Genomic DNA, 21727 nt, shown 5'->3' with positions numbered 1-21727 from the left:
TCAGCACAAGCTCATTTCAGCACATTCATGAATTATGACTGAAAAGGAACGGGAGCGTTTTAGCACTATACAAACAACCAGGGTGACCGTGAACAACTGTAAGGGATGCCTTGAATGGAGATGCCTTCTTTTTTCTTTTTTTTTATTATGAGAAATTGAACCTAGAGACAGCTAAAAGTCTCAACTTTAATTAAAACATGTTCACGACAAATGTAACTTAGAGAAGGGGGATTTGTCAATAGAGATTTTTGTCTAATTAGCTGTGCTGGCAAGTACATTAGTATAAAATGCAGGGCCCCAGATGCAGGGTTACACACCAGGGCCCCGTCTAAAACACCCTATACACAAACAGATCTGAAGGGTCTGGATAGGTATAAGCAATATGGTAGCAGCTCCATCGTGCCATCAAAGACTTGGTGGATTTATTTATTTTTCGCCATCTTGCTTATTCCTATTAAGACCTGGCAGATGTACACAGATTGTACCAGGAGTAAGAGCCATAGTGGTTTCTGGGCTTCTGGCCTAAAACACTACATCACTCTCCTGTCTGCCTGACACAGAAGTCCTAGAAGCCTCTTAGCCAATGACTTGCCCTTTTGCGCAAACATTCCTCAGATTTAAAAAGAAAAGAAAAAACTAAACAATTCTCTCACACACACACACACACACACACACACACACACACACACACACACACACACAAGGAATAATAATAATAACAAAAAAATAGGTAGGAAAACAAAAAAGCATCCAGCTCTGGGATGGGGATGGACCAAACAAACATACATTTGGATTAGAGGAACAGTTCAGAAAAGATATCACACAAACAATCTCCATATAAAAAACACACTGTAAAAAGGGCCACAGGGTGACACGGTGTCATTTAAATATTGGCATTGTTTTGGTCGACAAGCCTCCACTCTGTCCTCCGCCTGTCCTGCCGCACACCTGCCTCTATCGGTTCAGATTCTGTGTTGGTTACTTTTCTTTGTTTCAACGCCTGTACAGTTTGGTTCGCTGCTCAGTCGCACATCTCCTCTGGGATCTCGTGGGGGTTGAGGATACCCGGCACGGACATCTGCAGCTTGTGTTTCTCCTCCTGCGCCTGGCGCAGTGACGACTCCCGCTCCTCCAGGAACAGGTCTGTGGTGTCCTCACCTGCAAACTCCTACAGAGAGGGGGTGTGTGTGTGTGGGAGGGGGACGCGTATCAGTGTACTGTGCATGAGAGAGAGACAGAGAGACCCCTGGCCCTGCACTCGAACAGTTATTTATAGAAACCATACCTCAGCATCCAACCATCTTAGCTCACTAAGGAAAACAACTTCTATCCATCTATCCCTTCCCTTTAATGTAGGCTTATGGCGCTGCTTGATTGGGGGGGGGGAAACATTGAGTTACCTTCACTTAGTCTTTTGAGAATTATTTTGTTTCGAAAGGGGATCCATTCATTAAAACATGTCTAAAACACTTGATTTCTGTCACACTGGGATGCCTACTTTAATTTTGAGGTAACTATTAGTTACTTCCAGGCTCTATAATCCACTTCTGAATTTGAATGTTGAATTGTGACGTCATCAAAGGTGGTCTTAAAAAGGGACTCTCACCTTAATCTGGACCAGGAAGTCTCTAAGGTGCTCCTTGAAGGCAGGAATATCCTGGTTTAGGCTGAACAGCCCGGTTCCAAACACCTTCACCTGGGCACTGAAGGAAGGGACACATAACATTATGAGACAACATACTATTGGCTGGCATAAACACCATCAACAACACAGCAAATACACAGAAGACACTCGAAACCTAAGTTAGGAAAAAAGAGAATGTTAAAACTCACTCCTGTAAGTGGGGGAAGGCTGTTTTGAGCAGGTTGGCCACGTACTCCTGGATGAACACCTGGTTGTTGACAGGGCTGAAGGGGTTGAGGGTGGTGTTGATCTTACCCTCCTACACCAGGTTGAACATGTAGGCCAGAATGGACGCGTGCATGGTCAGGCCTGGAAGACACGAGCACAGAACCGTACGGAGTCGTGAAAAAGAGACATGGCAGACGGCAGAAACCCAATGACACAGGCTTGAGTTACATGAACACTGTGTTTTCATTACTCTGTGCAGCCCGGAGGCTAAAATGTTGTGATGCTTTGGTAATGTAACACTAATGTAAGACTGATATAGGTGGTGCAGGACATGGGAGGGTCAGTGGACTTGGGGAGTTGGCAAAAACACGCAACATGACGTTGATGTTCAATAGGCAAAAAATGTAATAGACTCATTTGATCATACTAGGCAGCAGTTGAGGTATCTCTCATACCACCAGTACATCCTCTATTAATATGTGGAAGCAGGCCTTGTGTATATTCTCGCATTACTATATTCTGTGAGATATATTCCCTAAAACATTGACCAATGTTGCATACATCCATCACCTCCACTCTCTGTGGCAGTGACTGTATGTATGCACACGCTCACCAGCAGTGTGTGACGTGTCTGTGACTACAGAGAAGATGTGCTGCAGGATGTCACAGAAGTAGGTCTGGTAGAAGCTCTGGGCCGCCGCCTCCTCCTGGCCCACGTTCTGCAGCAGCGTGTACAGGACCTGCAGACCTGGGAGGAGACACGCAACACACACACTTACTACACACGCAACACACACACTTACTACACACGCAACACACACACTTACTAAAGAGGGACCGTACTGGCTGATCTGGACTCCCCAACCACACGTACAGTACATATCGTGACACGTTCTAGTCTTTTGGTCCGCATATCAGCAACCAATCAAAATGTTCCGACTTTTCTTTTGAAACACGGAACTACGTTTCAACGTTGTCGAGATTCTCGACACAAACTCGCTAGTCAAGCCAAAATACTGCAACAACGCAATGGATTCGGAGAGTAATTCCCACTGCTACCTAGTTAACTAGTTTTACATTGTTAGCAGGCTCACAAAACAAGCTGTGTTAGTTGACTAGCGATGTGTCATTGATTTTCAACAACCACGCGGAAATGTATTCAAGTTTTTTTTCGATCAGATCCCGATATGCGGACCAAAGCATTAGAATGTGACACGTATGACACAATGTTGGTTTAACTTATCCTCACCCGTGTCAGCCACATTCCGCATGGTGTGTTTAAAGGCCCAGATGATGGAATCCAACACCAGTTTAAACTGGGCAGGTGGGATCGCCAGGAATGCTGGAAAGCAGTGGGAGTTGACGGCCTGCAGCAGGTAGAAGAAGTGCGTCCTGTGCTCAGGGTACTCCTCAAAGTCCTGGAAAAACCATGAAAGACAAGGCAAAGGGACATACTGTACAGATGAGACCCAGGTACATAAGCAACAGACTTCGGCGTTGAGTTTGTAAAACATTTTCCTACCCTCAATCACCACCTACGTGCATTCCTCACTCGGTAACTTTATTTTTGAACTTTTAAACATCCCACCCAAAACAGGCGGCCTCGATCACCATTCAAAGCCGTCAGCTAGATTCTCAAACGGGGTGTGTAATGTGGAATAGGGATTCATGCTCTGTATTCCATTTCTATATGCAACGTTGTGAACATTTTGCCTAACTAAACGCACCCCATGGCAACTTATCCCATGTTAAGGTGATCATACTCACTTTATTGATCATGTTGAGGGTGCATTCGAAAACAGCATCAAAGATCTGGGGGATCTCCCCTGTGATGTGGCCGCCTAGTTTATTGACGATGGTCGCCATGGTGCTGAGGACCTCAGGTTCTCTGGCGGCAGGGACGTTTCGCTGGTAGTTGATCAGAACCGCATCCAACAGTGGACATGGGACAAAATTCTCTCCCACCTAGAATGCCCCGGAAAACATTGGATTGGAACAGATCAACACGACTACACTGAAGAGCATTCCTAACAGGTTGTTTTAGGACAGGCTTTGTGGGTTTAAGTCTCCAACACTAATGTCTCTGAGACTATTACACCAGGGTTTACAGTCTTATGGACCCACACTGTGTACACTGGATTTCAGTCCAGCTGAAGATCATTTAGACTCTAATGAGTGTATATACTTGGTTGACAATGGAGTAATACCACTTTATATTTGGGATTATAATAGGGTAAACGCTGCACTGAGCTCATAAATTAGTTATAAGCCTAACTTTCAAAAATCAATGAGCCGGTTTCCCAGATTGCATTTGTTCTCTAGAGGGGGCATCTAGGCAAGGGCTCACAGCCATTATAGGTGACCCCGGCAATTAGGGGTTTAGTGCCTTGCTCAGGGACACGCTGCGAGCTGCCGACTTTGCGATCATTAGTTGCCAGCTCTACCAGTTGAGCCACAGCCCCCCCCCCCCCCCCAAAAAAAAGCAACCACAATGGAGATATCCCATTGAAAGACTGATTCAGTCCAGGACTTTGGGTCAGGAAAGCTATCCTAATGGAAATATCATTCATTAAAAATTCCATTTGAATAGCAGGAAATCAAACAGATGATTTGTGTGACTAATAGGTCAGGAGGGTTTATAAGACAATAGTGCTGAAGACAACGGTGTCTTGCATCACTGCCGAAAATCACAGCATAGCATGGCATGTGTGTAACAGTTCAGGCATGGTTTCCTGTTTGATCTAAAAATAAGGTAGATTTTCATTGAAACATCTGTGTTTTTCATGGATGTTTGGAGTAGAAATATCGGTGTGCAGCTTCTCACCATCTGTGGATCGTTTGATCGGCTAACCCAGCCCGATATCAGTTTCAGCGTCTCTCGTTTCACCGTCCTCATACTCCTTATCAAGGGCTGTTTGGTCACCATCTCTCCTACGACAAGAGACACACACACACTAATGTTATATATTGAACGTGTTCTTTTTGAGCTAGGTGAGCCACTGTAGTTAGATGAGAAAGGCCTTATAGGTAATGAAGTGTTCCCCTGTCAGAGGAGTAAGTGGTGCCATGTCTGTACACCGGCGTTTGTTTCTCTAAAGCTCTATGTTGTTACCAAACGTTTTCTCTGCCCCATTCCTATTTGGGAATTATACGTCTAAAAGGGTTTAGACATAACAACTAGGGCTGTCACATCGTGTTACTCTCTGCAGAGTGGAGGCCAAATATTGCCAAATACAGCCAAAATATTGTGAATTCTTAAGACGCATATGAAAAAGTGTTCATTAATTTTGATGAGGAAAATAAAAGAGAAAATACAATAAAAAGCTAACAGGTTCCAGGTGTTGGAACATATTTTTGGGGAAAATGTGACCACCATAAAACACACACACACACACACACTTCAGTTTGACAGTGCTATATACTGTATATGCACGCACGCACACGCACACACACACACACACACACACACTTCAGTTTGACAGTGCTGTATACTGTATATGCACGCACGCACGTGCACACACACACACACACACTTCAGTTTGACAGTGCTGTATACTACAATACGCACAAGCACACACACACACACACACACACACACACACACACACACACCGTTGGTCTGAATGGCAGCTGAGATGTTTTCGCTCAGACTCTTGTAGACGTTGAGCATGTCCAGGTAGATGCGGTCCAGCTGAATGACGAAGGGGTAGCCCACGGCCTTGCAGGCTCTCACTTTGATCTTCAGGATGCTGCCCAGCTGTTTCACCGTTTCTGGGTCCTTCAGGATGTCCACATTCTATCATGGTGGGAATGGGTACATTAGTACATTTATTTTCAAATTGAAAAGGAGTGGCGTAAAGTCACCCAACAGCAATGTGAAAGACTGGTGTAGAGCATGCCAAGACGCATGAAAGCTGTGATTGAAAATGCGGGGTTATTCCACCAAATACTGATTTCTGAACTCTTCTAAGTTAAAACATTAGTATCGTGTCGTTTAAAAAAGAATATGAACTTTGAAAAAAAATAAAAAATCTGTCGGGCTCTATATCCAGTATAGAACATAGCTGGTCTGTGTCTCACCTTGGTGGCCTGTTGGATGATGCTGTCCCACACCTGGTTGGGTAGCAGCATGTACTTCTCTATCAGGTGCTCCTGGACCGCCTGGTCCGTCTGAGCCCCGATCATGTAGCCTACCGCCTCATAGAACGTCTGAACCTGGAGACACCGACGACCACACACCACACACACAACATGAACATAGAGAGGACAACGGTTAGCACAACAACTCATCTAGGAATCATGAACAGACACTGAAATACTTTTTTTTTCACTAGCAAGTCTTTATCTCGTTTTATTTCTATCATTTTATATTCGTTATTTGGAACAGGTGTGTTGGTCAAAAGCCTGCTAACCTAAAAGCTACCCAGGACAGCTGATGAACCCTACATGAGTCCATCTGTGTCTAGGCTGAAGCTGACCTGTTGTGGTTGGAGGTCACAGATGATGGTGTTGATGTTGTTGAGGATCTCGTCGATGAAGGGCATCACCTCGCCCACCTGCACCTGGACAAAGTGTCGCCTGCACTTCTGAGCGATCTTGATGAACGTGTCGCACGCCATGTCTTGTACACCGTCATGGGTCACTTGAGGAGGGAGAATAAATAAGAAACAGAAAAAGAGACTGAGACAGCACTAACACACAATCTAAAAACCACCGATACCCTCTTCCTCACTAACACCAACGACCAGATGCAGTGGTTTCCTCACAGTACATGAACTCAAACAGCTTGTTGACCACGGTTTTGAGGAACTTCCAGTGGGCTCTGAGAAATCGAGGATACTGGCCAAAGATGTACATGAAGTTGGAGGCTATGATGGCCTTGTTGTCCTTCCCTCTCTTCTGTTCATACAGCCCCAGTAGATCCTGTGAGACACACACACAGACGAGTGGTTAACAAAGCGGTCCAATTTCCCACGAATCAAGCAGTATCGGGTCTAATTGTTATTTGGATTGCTTTCTTTTTCAAAATTGCTTTCTAAAAAATGTGTTAAACATAGGGATGGGAACCGATAACCGGTTCCGTTGAGAACCGGTTCCAAATTGTTTGATGCATTGGAATCGTATGCCTCAGAGGTTATTGATTCCTCTTATCGATGCCGGCATGTTTTGCGCGTGCGCTCACAGTTGCTCATTACAAAAACGTGTGCGTCATGATGACGTCAAACTCTTTTTTTTAATTAATGTTCAAATATTATACACTGTGTTCAGAGACGCGAGATAATAAAACAGCTGCGTTAACTCTGAAAACCTGTGTTGTTGTAGTGCCTGATAAGACATTTTATTTATTGAGAAGACATTTACTTTTACTTTTGTGACATAATTTGCACCACAGCTAGCCCCTCCTCATCACAGATGTGGACAGGAAATAACTGTGATTGGCTTGAACCCTACCTGAGGGCGGGACTGATTACCTGTGTATAAAAATCCATGTTTCTTCTCTGTCTGGACTTTTTCTGAGAATGATTTGACTGACAGACTTTGTCTGTCATGCTTGTAAACTATTCTCCTTTTGCATAAGACAATTAAATACCGTTTCTATACAATTTGAAGAAACCAGGCTACCTTTTTCTATTTTCTATTTAGATACTTAAATATTTCCCTAACAGTTGTCCTACTTTTTTTTTTCTACCCAGAAAATGTATCAGGAATCGATCAAGAATTGAACGGATAAGCAGAATTGATAATGCTATCGGTATCAATAGCACCTTATCTATTCCAATCCCTAGTTGTACACATAAAGATATATCTTTATCTTTTACATTGAAAAACATATGTAAATTTAAGTTATTATTAAATGCAGTGTTATTTTGTTAAATGCATAGTACAATAAAGTGCAAACTTAATCAAGCACACATCAAATACTAAGTAGCCGATTTGCCATATTAATCCAGGTCTGAAATTGAGCCACATTAAAGCCTATTTAATCTCCACAGTGCCCTATAAACCCCCCCCCCCATCGTCCCTACCTTGATAACAGTGAGGAGGAACCTCTTCTCATCCTCCTCATGCATGGCTCCACTAATAGATCCTATAGCCCAGCACAACGTGTTGAGGTTCTTCCATGACCACTCTGTCCTGTTGACCTGGTTATGCAGCTTCTCTGTCATGATTCGTTCTGTGTCTGCATAGTCCAGATGGGTCAGGTACACTGGAACATTGAGGGTTAGGGTTAGAGGTCAATAGAACACTGGACACCCTCCACCATGGTGGGCTGCTTAGGAGATACTCCCAAAGACGGAAGGAGGCAATGATGAAGAGATTCAGTCAGAATACAGTAATGGATTTGTGGAGATGAATGTGCACGCACACACGCACACCACACATACGCCACACACACACACACACACACACACACACACACACACACACACACACCGAGAGTCTCTCTCATGTTCTTGTAGAGGTTGATGGAATCTGTGTCCTTCATGAACTCTCTGACCACTTCCCCCTGGTCGTTCTCTACTACGAGGACCTCCTCTGGCTTGGCCATCCGACTCACCATCAGCGTACGCACCTGTTACGGGGGATTACAAATTGTCAACACACACACACACACACACGGCATGTGGCAACTCACACATACGCTGACTACATGCCAACGCACACACAAACCCTGATCACTTGACCGGCCACACGCACACAGCGTGCGCCGTTGGCTACGTGTGTGTGTGTGTTCACACATTTTTAACTGTACTAAAAGTAACTCCATGGATATGATGTCACCATGCGTTCCCCCACACTGCAATCTGTATGAAATGGGAGCCTTACTGTGTGTTCCGTAGGCTCCCATTTAGTACAGATTGCACTTGGTCATGGTGACATCATATCCATGGAGTTTTCAAAGTGAAATTCCAACTGCCTTTCATATTCCATTGCTTATTCAGTTACGTTTTTTTCTTTTTTCTTTTTATGTATTGAACACAGTTAAACATGTGAGCCATCCCCACAACTTATTGAGACACAGAATTTGTTCCAGAAATGGTGGTGTATCTGAATAAGTAATACTCATTCATCAAATAAAGAAGAATCCAAGCATCCATATCATCTGATGCATGTATAATCATGTATAATCTGTCTATGTCGTTGTCTGATGTTATGCTTTGTGGTTTTTGTATTCTGCCTAGGGACTACATTTTTATTGACGCGTTGATGTGTGAAATGTTGATTAATGTGCACTTTTCCTGTCAACAAAATTGCTAAATGAATTAATAGATAAATGCCTCTGGCAGTTTGGACAGGCAGAGTTGTATATTTTGAGGAAGTAATTTCACACACACTGACACTACGGTGCATGTATAGGCTACATGGGTCTTTCCTCACCTTGGAGAGCACGGGAAGGTAGAGCTGTCTGCGGGGCGGGACGTCAAAGTGCTGGCTGCCTGAGAGCAGCGGGGAGGTGGAGGTGGAGAAGGGGCTCTCTCTGTAGAGCTCGGCTGCCAGGTGGTTCCAGTACTCCAGGCAGATCTTGAAGATCTCCGTCTCCTCCACCTCCGACACCAGCAGCATGTAGTGCAGGGCCTGGGGGATGGAAAACATGGACATTTGCAGTTAAACGCAAAGAAGTCAATGGACTCGGATGAGAGTTTGACCACGTTCAGATAACGAAGAAATGTAAAGTGTAAACACAGGTATTGGTTATGTATCACATAAGTAGGTATAAACAATCTTAAACAATTCCATCATGTCGCTAAAGGACAATCCAGGCTTATTTCGATAAATGTCGCGAGATTTCCAACTCTTTTCGATTTACTTATCAAAATAAGCCTGGATTCTCCTTTCGCAACGTTGATGGAATACCCCCCTGATGACAGAAGATCGGAGTCAGATGTTTAGGACCGCTGGGTAAACAAAGGTTAGCATACAGTCTCTGGGGGCATGGATTCCTCTCACCTCCATAAGAGTCTCTCAGAGGTTCAGTCTCTTCTCAATGAGCTGGCCGTGCTCTTTGAGGAAGGTGCAGAGAAACAGGCTGAGGTTCTGGATGAAGTTCTGCTCGTCGTCTTTCCCATTGGAGTAGGCCAGCCGGATGTTGGTGTTCAGGGGAAGCATCTAGGGGAGAGAGACACGGAGGATCTCAACACCCAAGACATTTGTGTTTAACTAGCCCACAAACAAGTGTGTGTTTGACTGTGTGTGGGTCTTTAACACTAGGACAGCCGTGCCTGTTTCACCTACTCTTAAGGCTGCCTCGGGGGTCATGACCGTAGTCTTTAGAATGGGAAGCTGTGCCTCTTGTAAATTAGCCTGCCTCCTACACAGCAAAACGGCTAAATATACTATACTAGTTTATCCTGATGTGATTTCGAAAATGTAAGGATACTGGGTGGTAGAACGCACATATCTAGGAAAAGTCATGAAAGGAGGGTCCTGAAATTTGATCGAGTGCAAAGGTATACATTTTTCTTTTTACTCACTTGGTCAAATGACCCCATCCATGGCTGTTCTAGTGTTAACTATTTGAGGGAAATCACTCTGTGTGTGTGTGTGTGTGTGTGTGTGTGCCCACCTGTTTGAGCTGACACATAGTGAGGGTGAAGAGAGTGACGAACTGCTCCTCGTACTGGCTGACGCTCACGCCGGCGATCTCCGTCAGGCCCTTCAGTGTCACGTTGCGGAACATTGGCACGTTCAGGAACTACAGGAGAGCAAAGTGAAACGGGTATTTATTTTATTTATTTAACTTTATTTAGCCATGTTAATGTTGGACAGGTAAACACTATGGTTATAGCTCAACCTTGCCGTTTGAGAGGCTACCTGCAATTCTTGCTGCAGTGGTTACCAATATTTGGTATTACATATCATATCATATATTATTATATTGATATATGAATTATTAAATGCAATAATGGAGCACTTTGAGCTGCAACGTTTGCAGGAAAAGCGCTATACAAATAAAAAGTTATTATTATTATTATTATTATTATTATTATTATTATTATCATCAGATAGAGACAGTTGGCAGGGGACCAGTTTGGAACTAGGCAGTGACCATTAACTGGTGTCTGTATGTGAGTGTGTGTATGAGGCCTATGGGGGTACCTTGTACACAAGTGTGCTGATGAGTTTGGTTTCAAATATATATCCCAGAGGAATCCAGTTGAGAAATCGCAGGAGGGTCTCCAGAGTGGAATGGACCAGCGGGGCATTCTGAGAGTTTTCCTGGTAACAAAACATAGTTAACGGCCGACCAAAGACAAGGGGAGATCAGTGTAAATGGTCTGTTGTTGCAAAACACTGGGAAGGGGCTTCACCTACCATAACAAACTGGCAGAGCTGGAAAATGTGGGAGAATTCATTGCACATGCTGAAAGAAAGAGGAAACCATAAAGTTGACAAAAGGACCATGGGAACTCTTTATGATAGTGGGCTCATGGGAAAGCGTGATCGGCGAGGAAATCATCAAACACATCGTTGGACAGATTACAATGCAATGGGTTATTCACACTTCAGCCGGACTGTTCTAACCATTTGCCCTGTTCACATCTGAACGTTCTACCATAGACTTCTGCACACCACTAAATGTCAGTCTCTCTTCAAATCAGGTCAGATCATACACTGTTTTTTCTCTCTCAATGGGTTGCCTCGTAACCAATCAGGTTACTATTGTACAGGTGCCCAGATATGTGAGGTGACATCTATGTGAGGTCCATATATATTTGCCTTAAGGGTGTGTACGGGGCAGTAGTAGCAGCACACCTGTCTTTGAGGTGCTTGGCCTTGACCTGGGTCATCTGGCCGCTGGAGAAGTCGAAGACCTCCTCGCTGAGCAGTTTGAGGATGATCATGTTGTTCTGGCACAGGCTCTCGCTGGTGCGGCTGGCGCCCACGATGTCGCTGATGAAGGTGGGCCAGTGCTTCGGCCACTCCTGCTTCAGGATCTGAGCGTGGTGGAGGGGAGGAGGGGTCAGAACACACAGCCCGATGTCAAGCTTAGGGGATACACACATGTACAGGATGTACAGGCACACATACACACGTGTAAAGTCAGACTGGGCATGATAGACCATAGACCAACCATAGATGATCTGTCCAGAGACCAAAACAACGTCAGCTAAAACATTTAGGGACACAGTCAGTGGCCGGCTTTCCACAGTGGGAAAATGCTTTTTCGATGGCGCTTACTCAGTACCTATTCAGTGCTTAAACCTCAGACTTTTTAGCTTCTTCTACCCCCCTGGTGCTTATGAGGCCAAACAGGGTTTTGCTGGGAAACACAGCAAACCTTCTTGCGACAGCATGTATGGATGTGCCATCCTGGAGGAGCTGGACTACCTGTGCAACCTGAATGGGCTGCAGGTAGCGCCTCGTGCTACCAGTAGTGCCAAGGGCACTAAAATGCAAAACTAGAGAAAAATCAGTCAGGAAGGAGAAGGAGAGAGAAATGGTCTGTGGCCACCACCTGCAAAATAATGTCCTTTTTGGGGGTTGTCTTGCTGTTGCCTCTCCTGTCTACCTGTTGTCGCTTTCATTTGCACCAAAGCAGGTGAGATTGATTAACAATCGTTTACGCTTCCTAACTGGACAGATCGATATCCCAGAAGTTTAATTGACTGTGAAAATTGAATTCATTTCCTATATTCTTGAGATCTAATTGCCCCCTCCCACACCTCAAAATTCTTACCTGAACAAGGATCATGTTCAGCTTTCCGATGTACACTTTTTCTTTCTGAAACACAAATCAGACTATCATCTAACACAGGCATAAACCTTAAGTAATGCTGTAAAAATGACAATGTTACAGATGTCATTAACAGTATGTCTCTGCTTGCTTACAGTCATTGTGAATGTAGATGCAAACCTAATTTAACTAGGTCTCTAATGAGCCTGATGTATGCTGGCTGTATCCTTCGTACTTTAAGACATTAATTCAAAACATAGAGACATATGATTGTAACTTTCCTTGATCTCCCAAAATCATAACAGATACATTTGGCATTACTCACCTCAACATTTGTTGCATCTGACGAAGTCTTGATAATAAGACCAACCACATGCTTTTTAATCCCTGCAAGCAGAAAGAACAAGACGTGTGAAAGTCTCCCATAAAAGGGAGAATGGTTCTATACAACCATCCCTTCATAGAGGGCTGCCTGGACCATCCCTTCATAGAGGGCTGCCTGGACCATCCCTTCATAGAGGGCTGCCTGGAAAACAACTATTGTGTCCATCTACAAATAACACCACCTTCTGGCATGGCTACGCGACACCGAGTTGGACCTCTGACGTTACACGAAAGAAGAAGACCACCTTCTGGTCCAGTGCATATAGGTGAACCCTGAACAGATCATCTAGCATGGTGAAGAGGCAGTTAGCAGAGTGTTTTCCTCTCTCTAATCCAGTTTGCAGTCATGCATGCTGCAGATAGTCTTAACCCTGTGTTAACGCTGTGTGGCTTTGGAGTGGTTGAAGCTGCAAAGAGCTGTCTATGTCAGTTGCTTTACTGTCTGTGGAACTACTGATTACATACAAAGAGAATACAGTAAAAGGTGCATTAAAGAGGCCCAATCATTTCTAATTGATGGACAATACATTGATGGCTACATATGCTGGCTACATTTTGACTTAGACAGATTATAACAACAGACAATAATCTATACAATATATTATATATATATATGCAGCAAATTTGTTGGCCGCCAAAAAAATTATGATAATGTTATCATTGGTGTCTGCCGTGTTTACATTTTGTATAGACTTTTAACTGACCGTTCGTAAATTAACTGAAATCAGAGTGCTCAGAAATCAGCAGTGAGGTACAACTCTAAGGTAAGAGGGGAAAATGACATGCACTGCATTGGGTTTGACACTTGAACAAACGTCAGGCATCTACAGTAAAGTGGGAAGTCACAGGTCAATGAGAAAATACATTGTAGGGGGGAACATGAACATGACTAACTTGATTAGTTCTATTTTTGTTGTCACATAAAAGAAAAACATCCAATTCCAATTACATTTCAGGAGTCTTATCAAAAGCCAGAGGTACAGCTCTTTCAAACCTTTTGTGTGATTCTTTTCCATCTGTCTTTTGTCTATGTCCAGATCACAGATCTATTTCCCTGATCTACATCGCAGTGAGAGCATTACTGGGTAAGGAGAAATAGCAGCAAACAACAAATCAGTTTACCGAAAAAAGGAATATCAGCCTAAGTAGTAAGGGAGAAAACATGGAATTATACACTTTCGTTGAACATGTCGGTTTATCATATCGACAGTAATTAATAAAACAAAAAAACCTGGAAGGTATAGAGTTATAACAAACTTACTTTTTTAAGATTTTCAAAACAATTGGCTAATTGTCCGTTCTGTACTGCTGTCAGTTGACATACTCTACATAGGACTATAGACGCTAGTCACAGTGGATGGAGCTTTGGCTGCGTGAGGACAGACAGAGCTTCTATGATTAAGTGCCTCTTCTATGTCAACAATTGAGGAAACAAATAGATAATCTACCAAGATGCCCAGCCCTTACCAAGATCTAAAAGACCTCTAAACAAACAGAGCAGATAGATACTGCAAACCAAGTGTTTGCAAGTTTACCTTAGGATGCTACACTAGGCTTAACGTCTTTGCAATCCCAAAACAGCAGTTTAGGTCTTTTCCTCGTGTAAAGAAGTGCCAGGGTGCAGAATACAACCTTTCTGCAGTGGTGAATACAACCCAGCCAAGCAGAAAACCACCCGGCATGCTTAGCAGGGGACACCACTCAACTTGGCAACCGCACGATGGGCAGTAAAAGGAGTGTGTCTCTGGCACAATTAAGGTTTTTCACAGTGTCAACAGCAATATTCCAAAGGAGGTCTGAATGAATCTGCCCATAGTTTTTCCAACTATGAGCAAGTACACATCGCTCAATGTCATCATGGTCAAGTTGGTCAACTCACACATCTAAAGGGATATTTTCACTCTTGTTTTCAGTCTTTAAAAAAAAAAAAAAGACAGATATAGTAGAGATTATGACAGGAAGGACGGGTGAGAGAGAGAGAAGGGATGATTGTTTTCAGTCTTGAGCAGGTAGAAGCCAGGTGGGTGAGCACAGCTTACCTTCGCACTGATTTCGGGGCAGAATCTTCCATCGCGTTTTGATAACCGTTTCCAGAATCTGCAGAGCATAGTACTGTAATGCATAACATACAAGTCACACTCTCTCACCTTAACTAAGGCTACAGCATTAATTTACATTCAACTATTGTCAGAAGTTGACGAAATGACTTCAGTTGTGAATGAGATTCAACAGCAAATAAAGAGTCGAATATTATTATTATTAGTAGTAATGTTTACTTTTTGCGCCAGATGATGCAGCGCGAGCTGATCGTATTTCGCGGTAGCGCTCCTTGGGTGCGTTCGTACATTTGCTCTGAGAGCGCCGGAACGCATACTGGGTTCAACGTCATAAACGGACCAAGTAATTTGATTGGACAACAGGCATTCCATGAGTGCTGATCAGATTTCCAGAGCGTATTTACGAACGCACCCCTTGTTGTTCAGCGAGTGTCCTCGCGAGGGAGCAGGAACTGTGCTGCACACAAGCGCAATAGCAGCTCGCCGGCTGAGGTAAAACTGTTTGTGACTTTAGTTTAGATAATATTATAGTATATATATTATATTGTCTCATGTCAGTGGTGTCAATATTTACCAGAACACATAACAGCTTGTGAAGGAGCATTTAAAGCTCAGTAAGGCAACAATTTCAAAGGTTTATTGACAAGTGCCATTCTCCTCAGCTAGGTAAGTTCATGCAGCTATCCAAGCCAGCAACTTTTCAGTTTGTGGCTAACCACCAAGTTTAACTAACTAGCTATTTCCTTTCGCTTCTAGATTATTTGCGGGACAATAAAGGCTTGACAGTATTCCAGTTATTATGGCGAAAGGGACAAGGAAATTCACGGTGACCCACAAGTATCACCGCAGACGCCGGCCGTATCCTGTCAGAACCATCATGACCCGCAGCCAGTGTCGTCAGGTTCGGGCCAGCGACTGTTTCTTTGAGCGGCTGGCCCCCGAGGTCTTTGACATGATCCTGGACAGACTCTCTGGTGGGTTCTGTTTGCTTTGGACATTTTTCAGGATGGGTGAATTACGATTATTTAGATGAGACATATCTATGAGGCTGAACTATTCTGAAGCCGTTACCAGGGGCAGGGTACTAAATGGTCTTAAATATGTATAGCTCCAATGACGTGCATCTGAATTAATGAGATGTTTCTCCCTGCCTCATTGTTTGTTGTGGTAAAGTGTTGCAGATCAGTGTGTTGAGCATGGTGTCCAAGGCCATCAGTCGCTACATCATGGGCTATGTCTCCACTCAGACCTGGAGGAAGAGGATCATCGTACAGGGGTGTCATCACTCCACCGAGGTGTCCTCACTAGAACACTACACATCGCTGGGTGAGAGGCTCCTCAACAGCTTTATTTGATTAATTTACCTTTATTTTACTTAGTTGGTTGGCCAAGAACACACATGTTTATAATAAACTAATATTCAGAGCCACATTATTTCTGCTGTAATTCTTTATCAGGTAGATAGACCAAAGTGTTATTTCTATCTCCTTTCATAGGGGGTCCGATGAGGAAAGCAAGCGGTCCTGGTTGGCAAATATAGTCACTATGTTACATTCTTGTTGTTTTTGCTCATTGTTTTAGGTTTATTGTTCAAGAGATGTACCCTCTTGCTGCCAACAAAGGATAGGCTAACGTTCATATATAGCAAGTTTTCACAGGTAAGACAGAAAGGGGAGGGAGGACAGATGAGGCAATGTTTAGCTGTGTGTGCTCTACAAACATTCTCACATTTCTAAACAAACCAAACAGTTGACAACATTGAATAGATTGTTATTTTCTAGTTAACCTTACTTAGACTAACACAGTTGTTACCTCCCACTCAGGTTCCTTGCTTCATGATGGAAGAGTGCATTAAATCAGTGCAATGCCAAGGCTTCTCCAGCTATGGAGCGTTTCTACAGGTGAGAGCCTAGTTACAAAGAACATCAGACAATTTAATATCAAAGGCTGAATCCTGTATTGAGATGGTTAATGTTTGACTGACAGACATTGATAGCCGGCTGGGATGAGCTGGAGTGTCACAGAGTTTTCAACTTCCTGTGCGACTTCACAAATCTACCCCAGAAAATCATGTCAGTGGTCACAGGAAAGCCAGGTGAGTGTCTGTCCCTATAAGAGAGAGAGAGAGAGAGAGAGAGAGAGAGAGAGAGAGAGAGAGAGAGAGAGAGAGAGAGAGAGAGAGAGAGAGAGAGAGAGAAACAAACAGAAAGGCTAATTGAAAGAGTGTGAGAGACGTGAGTGATCCGTATGTCTTTTTTCTCCCTCAGGTTCATGTCAGCTGTTGGAGCAACAGATCCGTCTGTTCTGCAGAAAGGTTCTGTTGGACCCCTGGAAGAACCCCAAGGACACTCTGTTCTGGCTGACCCGCATCCTGAAACCCTGGCCCATTGTCAGCCAAGCCCGGCTGCTGTTCATCCTCTACGGACCACTGCTACCAGACGGTGAGAGGGACAACATGGGCCTTCTCGGTTTCTACTTTAAAAAAACTGGTTGCACTTTTGTACAGTATATAAATCACTTGTTAGTAATTACATGGTGAAATTCTAATGTTAATAATAACAAATGAAATGCTTGTTTTTTGGTTGACCAGAGTTGCAAGGCAAAGTGTATGTGTAGTGTAAGGGAATGTTCTTTCCAGGTTCGCTAGGCTGGCAGGAGCAGCTGCGTGCTGGGGTGGCCCAGCGGGACCTGGCCAAGGCTCTCAACCTGCTACACAGCGACCCGGAAGCCAAAGATTGGACCACCGACACCATAATGGCCATCCTGGAGGAGCTCATAGGTAACTGCAGTAGCCCAGAGGACTTGGCAACTTTTAATGATTATATTTTACACACCCAGCAATGGTAGACAAACCTTTTACACTCTTTTGTCTGTATACTGTATATACTGTATGTCTGGTCAGTCCACACGTACAGTATGTACCATTACCATAGGATTATAGATTTCACTAAGCAAATGGTGCGATGATGACTGATGTATAGATGATTCACTTACCTTAAGCCTGGTACACATATAAGGATTTTCTGATTATCTGAGAAGGACCCCACACATGAAGATAAAAAAATCATGGATTGAACAGTCTTGATCGTATTGTGTGTGGTGTGCTCCAATATACAACCACATGCATAAAGATCTGTCCTCCGACAGTCTGGAGTCTCGCGTGAACAGGGTAGTAGTACCCTGACTGACCTGTAGAGGCAGCCATGTGCTACAGGGAAAATAAAGTGCAGAAGAACGAAAAGAAGAAGACGCGTCAGTCAGCTGGCTTCTTGAGTGGCTACATTCCATTCCACGTCACAATCGGACTTGGGAGTTGTCAGTTTTGACCACAGACAATAAGACTTTTGATCGTAAATATTGAACACGTTTAATATTTACGATCGTCGGCCCCGACCATTTTCCGAGCAGATTGTCGGGAGAAATTGACTCTTAACACACCTCACACCACAGAATAATCTTGTAGGATAATCTTTAGAGCCATCCGATAATCAGGGGTTTGCTGTCCTTGGTCGGAAGGGGGGAAATTGGGCCAAAATCGCCCAGATTATCTTTATGTGTGTACCGGGCATGCGATAAATGTACTTCGCTTGTAAGTCGCTTTGGATAAAGGCGTCTGCTAAATGTCAAAAATGTTAATGTAAAGTGTGAATGCTGTGTGTATGAATGACAGTTGTTTTGTTTTGTGCTGGTTCTGTTGGCCTCCAGTCCTCCCCCAGGCATGGCACATGGAGAATGTGGCTCGTCTGTTGTTCCTGTGTGGGGACAGCGTGTGCTGCAGCGTGCTGGCCAGCAAGGCCCTCAATGGACGCCTGTTTGAGATCTCACGACTCATTGTGTACCTCGTACTGGTCAGTCACTGCTGCTAAATAACTTTATTATCTGCTCTAGGGTTCCGGTATCTTTTAACCTAAGAGACACATTTCCCCCATTTTGTGCCCACTTAACAGAAGGTACTGCCTGAACCGGCCTGAGCTACTGACATTTCTGGTTCCCCCTCTCAGGTGTGTGAGAAGGACGGGGAGTCCATGAACTGGTCCGTCAAGATGGTGCAGCAGGTGTGTGAGGTGTTCTCCTCTGATGACAAGTTGTCCTTCATCCAGGCCGTGGAAAACATGTTCTCAGAGGTTGCCATGGAGATGTCCGAGATTATGCATGCTAGTGAGTTGTTATAGGCACTAAGACTATCGTATCAGATCAGGGTCCAGATTCCTTCAAGCTTTGTAGCACTAAAATAATCTTAAAGTTAAGGGCATATTATTTGGGAACACATTAATAGAAAAACAGTTAAAATAAGTAGACATATGCGGATTTCTAACTGTCAATGATCTTGTCACAGATAACGATCAAGAAGACTACTTGGAGATCTTCCAGAGCCTCTGCAGTCTCCACGACGCCAGTGCTCACTTCCACACTGTGATTCTCTACATGTTCCTCACAAAAGAGTGAGATCAAGGAGAGGAGTAGTGTATATTATATATTATTATTATTATTATTGTTATATATTCATATATATAATATTATTATATAGAGTGATAAAGGGCATTATTTTGGGACCATGGATTTTCCCTTTGATTGTAATCTTTGAGAATACTTTTTTTTTGTTATGTCTTTTATATATTTATCTATATCTATCTATATATCTATATCTATATCTATATCTATATATTTACAGTATAGTAAACTAACTAGATTATATATGTATGTAGAGCTGCTGTATGTATGTAGAGCTGCTGTATGTATGTAGAGCTGTTGTGGGGTGTAGAGAGGGATGTGGGTGGGGTGTAGAGGGATGTAGGTGGGGTGTAGAGAGGGATGTGGGTGGGGTGTAGAGAGGGATGTGGGTGGGGTGTAGAGAGGGATGTGGGTGGGGTGTAGAGAGGGATGTGGGTGGGGTGTAGAGAGGGATGTGGGTGGGGTGTAGAGAGGGATGTGGGTGGGGTGTAGAGGGGGATGTGGGTGGGGTGTAGAGGCGAGTGGGAGTTGAATGAGTTTGATTATAAGGTTCTATCTCAATTTTTGTCAAAATTTAGTTATTTAAATTTAGTTTTTTTTTTATCTTTTGTTATTACAAATGTGTGTGTTTTTATGGTTGAAATGTTCGAGATAAATAAAGATCAGATCAAATCAAATCAAATGTCTTTATACATTGAAAAAGAAAAACTGCCATAGGAATCCCCCCAAAAAAACAGGGCGAGCGCAGATTAAATACATTTAGTTGCCATGGTTACAGTGTAGCGTCGTAGACTTCTGCTCTACGGCGGAGGAATGTCAGTCAGTGCGTGAGACTGTCTCACTGACAACACTGAGCTTGTTAGTAGAAGAATAGTTACAAGTTAGTAGTAGTTTAACAGCTATAAAGAAACATATACCTGAGAGAAAAAATACAGTGTCTAGATGACCAGTCTGAGTGTCTAGATGACCAGTCTGAGTGTCTAGATGACCAGTTAGGAGGTGAGGTATGTTAGGAGGAAAAAAAAAATACTATATATTATATATAACACTTTAGTTTGATAGTACCGCTTCTCATTCCCTTCCATGCATTTACGAGCCGTTTCTACCTCCGTTAGCATCCTCTGCTCTATCGTTCCACTGAACTTCCCTCCATCTCTCTCTACTTCTCTTTCCTTCATCTCTACATCGGTCCACTGCGCTTCCCTCGATATCTCTCTCAGTCCCCCATCTGATTCAACCCCTCCATCTCTGTAACCACTCTCCCTTTCTCTCCATCTCTCTTCCCCCTCTGTGATTCTCTTAGGAAAAGGCTGGTACCTTTAGAATGTCATACGGGAAAAAACAACACCTGGATGCAATCTTACACATTACTAGTATAATATATATAGAATTATCTACCTTGTGAATGAGACTTGTAGTCTATGTTTTTGCTTAGGTTATCAATTAAAATCAAGTCCAGAATGTCTTCTTTTTTCATTGTTTGAGCCACTGAAGTGATATTATTTTTTACTTAATCATGGTTTTTGATTTTGATTTAGTGTGTTGTTATGCTACAGTTTTAACAATAAAGTAATTTGTTATTTTTGGTCAGCAAGACTCCAGTCGTTCTTCTTGGTTCAGACATTCCATGTGTCTTCACCTCTCAAAGTTTAAACTAAAAATAGACAAGAACAAAAGGGCTTCAGGAAATACCATCACTGTATGCCATGACACCATGATTACCTACAGTACAGACAGTACAGTCCATTTGGCCTTCATATTATAAAAGAAATCGCTCAAGTGTTGACATCTTTCTTCCGAGAGAATGCATTCTACTTTAAATGGAATCTCAAAGGACCTGATCACACTTTGTTAGAAGATGTGCGTTAAGTGAACACAGGAATAGTGTGTTACTGGTTTGTTTTGGAGACTAACCTCCGCAGCAGCAGCCAGCCTAGGAAGGGACGTACGACATCAAAGGAACTCAAATAACTTTTTATTACACAAAATCGGGTTCTGATATCTCACCAGTGTACATCAGCGGTTGTCATTTCTTTGTTTTAATCTAACTGACACCATTTGCCTCAACTAAAGAAAGTGTTACTTTGACCTCCGTGCAATAATGCCTTCTGAGAAGACATTCAAACAAAGGAGGATATTGTATATATTATTATCATTCCAAAGATTGTCACTAAGCAGGGCAGAAGTGTGGTTATTACTTCATTAGCTAGCCAGGCTGGCTAGCACCGGCTGGTTAGCCAGCAACAGCAGCAGTGCTGCCGCACACTTTAGCTAAGAAGTTTATTCATTCATTTTTGTAATATT

General features: G+C 43.3%; 1 protein-coding gene and 1 pseudogene across 2 annotated transcripts; one reads left to right on the top strand and one right to left on the bottom strand.

The window, feature by feature from the left end:
* Positions 1 to 1021: 1021 nt before the first annotated feature.
* LOC308164347 (exportin-1-like) lies at positions 1022 to 15847 on the bottom strand (annotated as a pseudogene). Its single transcript has 24 exons — positions 15816 to 15847; positions 15260 to 15266; positions 14954 to 15026; positions 12856 to 12917; positions 12534 to 12578; positions 11609 to 11790; positions 11168 to 11216; positions 10952 to 11071; positions 10419 to 10547; positions 9803 to 9961; positions 9233 to 9430; positions 8288 to 8426; positions 7879 to 8060; positions 6619 to 6775; positions 6331 to 6494; positions 5933 to 6067; positions 5465 to 5648; positions 4677 to 4783; positions 3620 to 3817; positions 3102 to 3270; positions 2466 to 2600; positions 1834 to 1993; positions 1607 to 1703; positions 1022 to 1168 (listed from the first exon to the last, which is right to left on the bottom strand). The product of its transcript is annotated as an exportin-1-like (transcript).
* Position 15848: 1 nt separating this feature from the next.
* On the top strand, positions 15849 to 19417 carry LOC308164346 (F-box only protein 47-like; the record flags this gene model as incomplete). Its single annotated transcript, XM_080538459.1, has 10 exons — positions 15849 to 15945; positions 16145 to 16297; positions 16553 to 16629; positions 16795 to 16872; positions 16958 to 17066; positions 17239 to 17412; positions 17619 to 17750; positions 18677 to 18819; positions 18973 to 19129; positions 19308 to 19417. 10 exons carry the CDS (start codon positions 15849 to 15851, stop codon positions 19415 to 19417), a joined length of 1230 nt encoding a protein of 409 aa, XP_080394585.1.
* Between the last annotated feature and the right edge of the window lie 2310 nt (positions 19418 to 21727).

This window comes from Nansenia antarctica (assembly GCF_963989245.1).
Source record: "Nansenia antarctica genome assembly, chromosome: 8".
In the NCBI taxonomy this organism is placed as follows: Eukaryota; Metazoa; Chordata; class Actinopteri; order Argentiniformes; family Microstomatidae; genus Nansenia; species Nansenia antarctica.
Note: the sequence above shows the minus strand (reverse complement) of the source record. Positions and strands in the feature narration are given on the sequence as shown.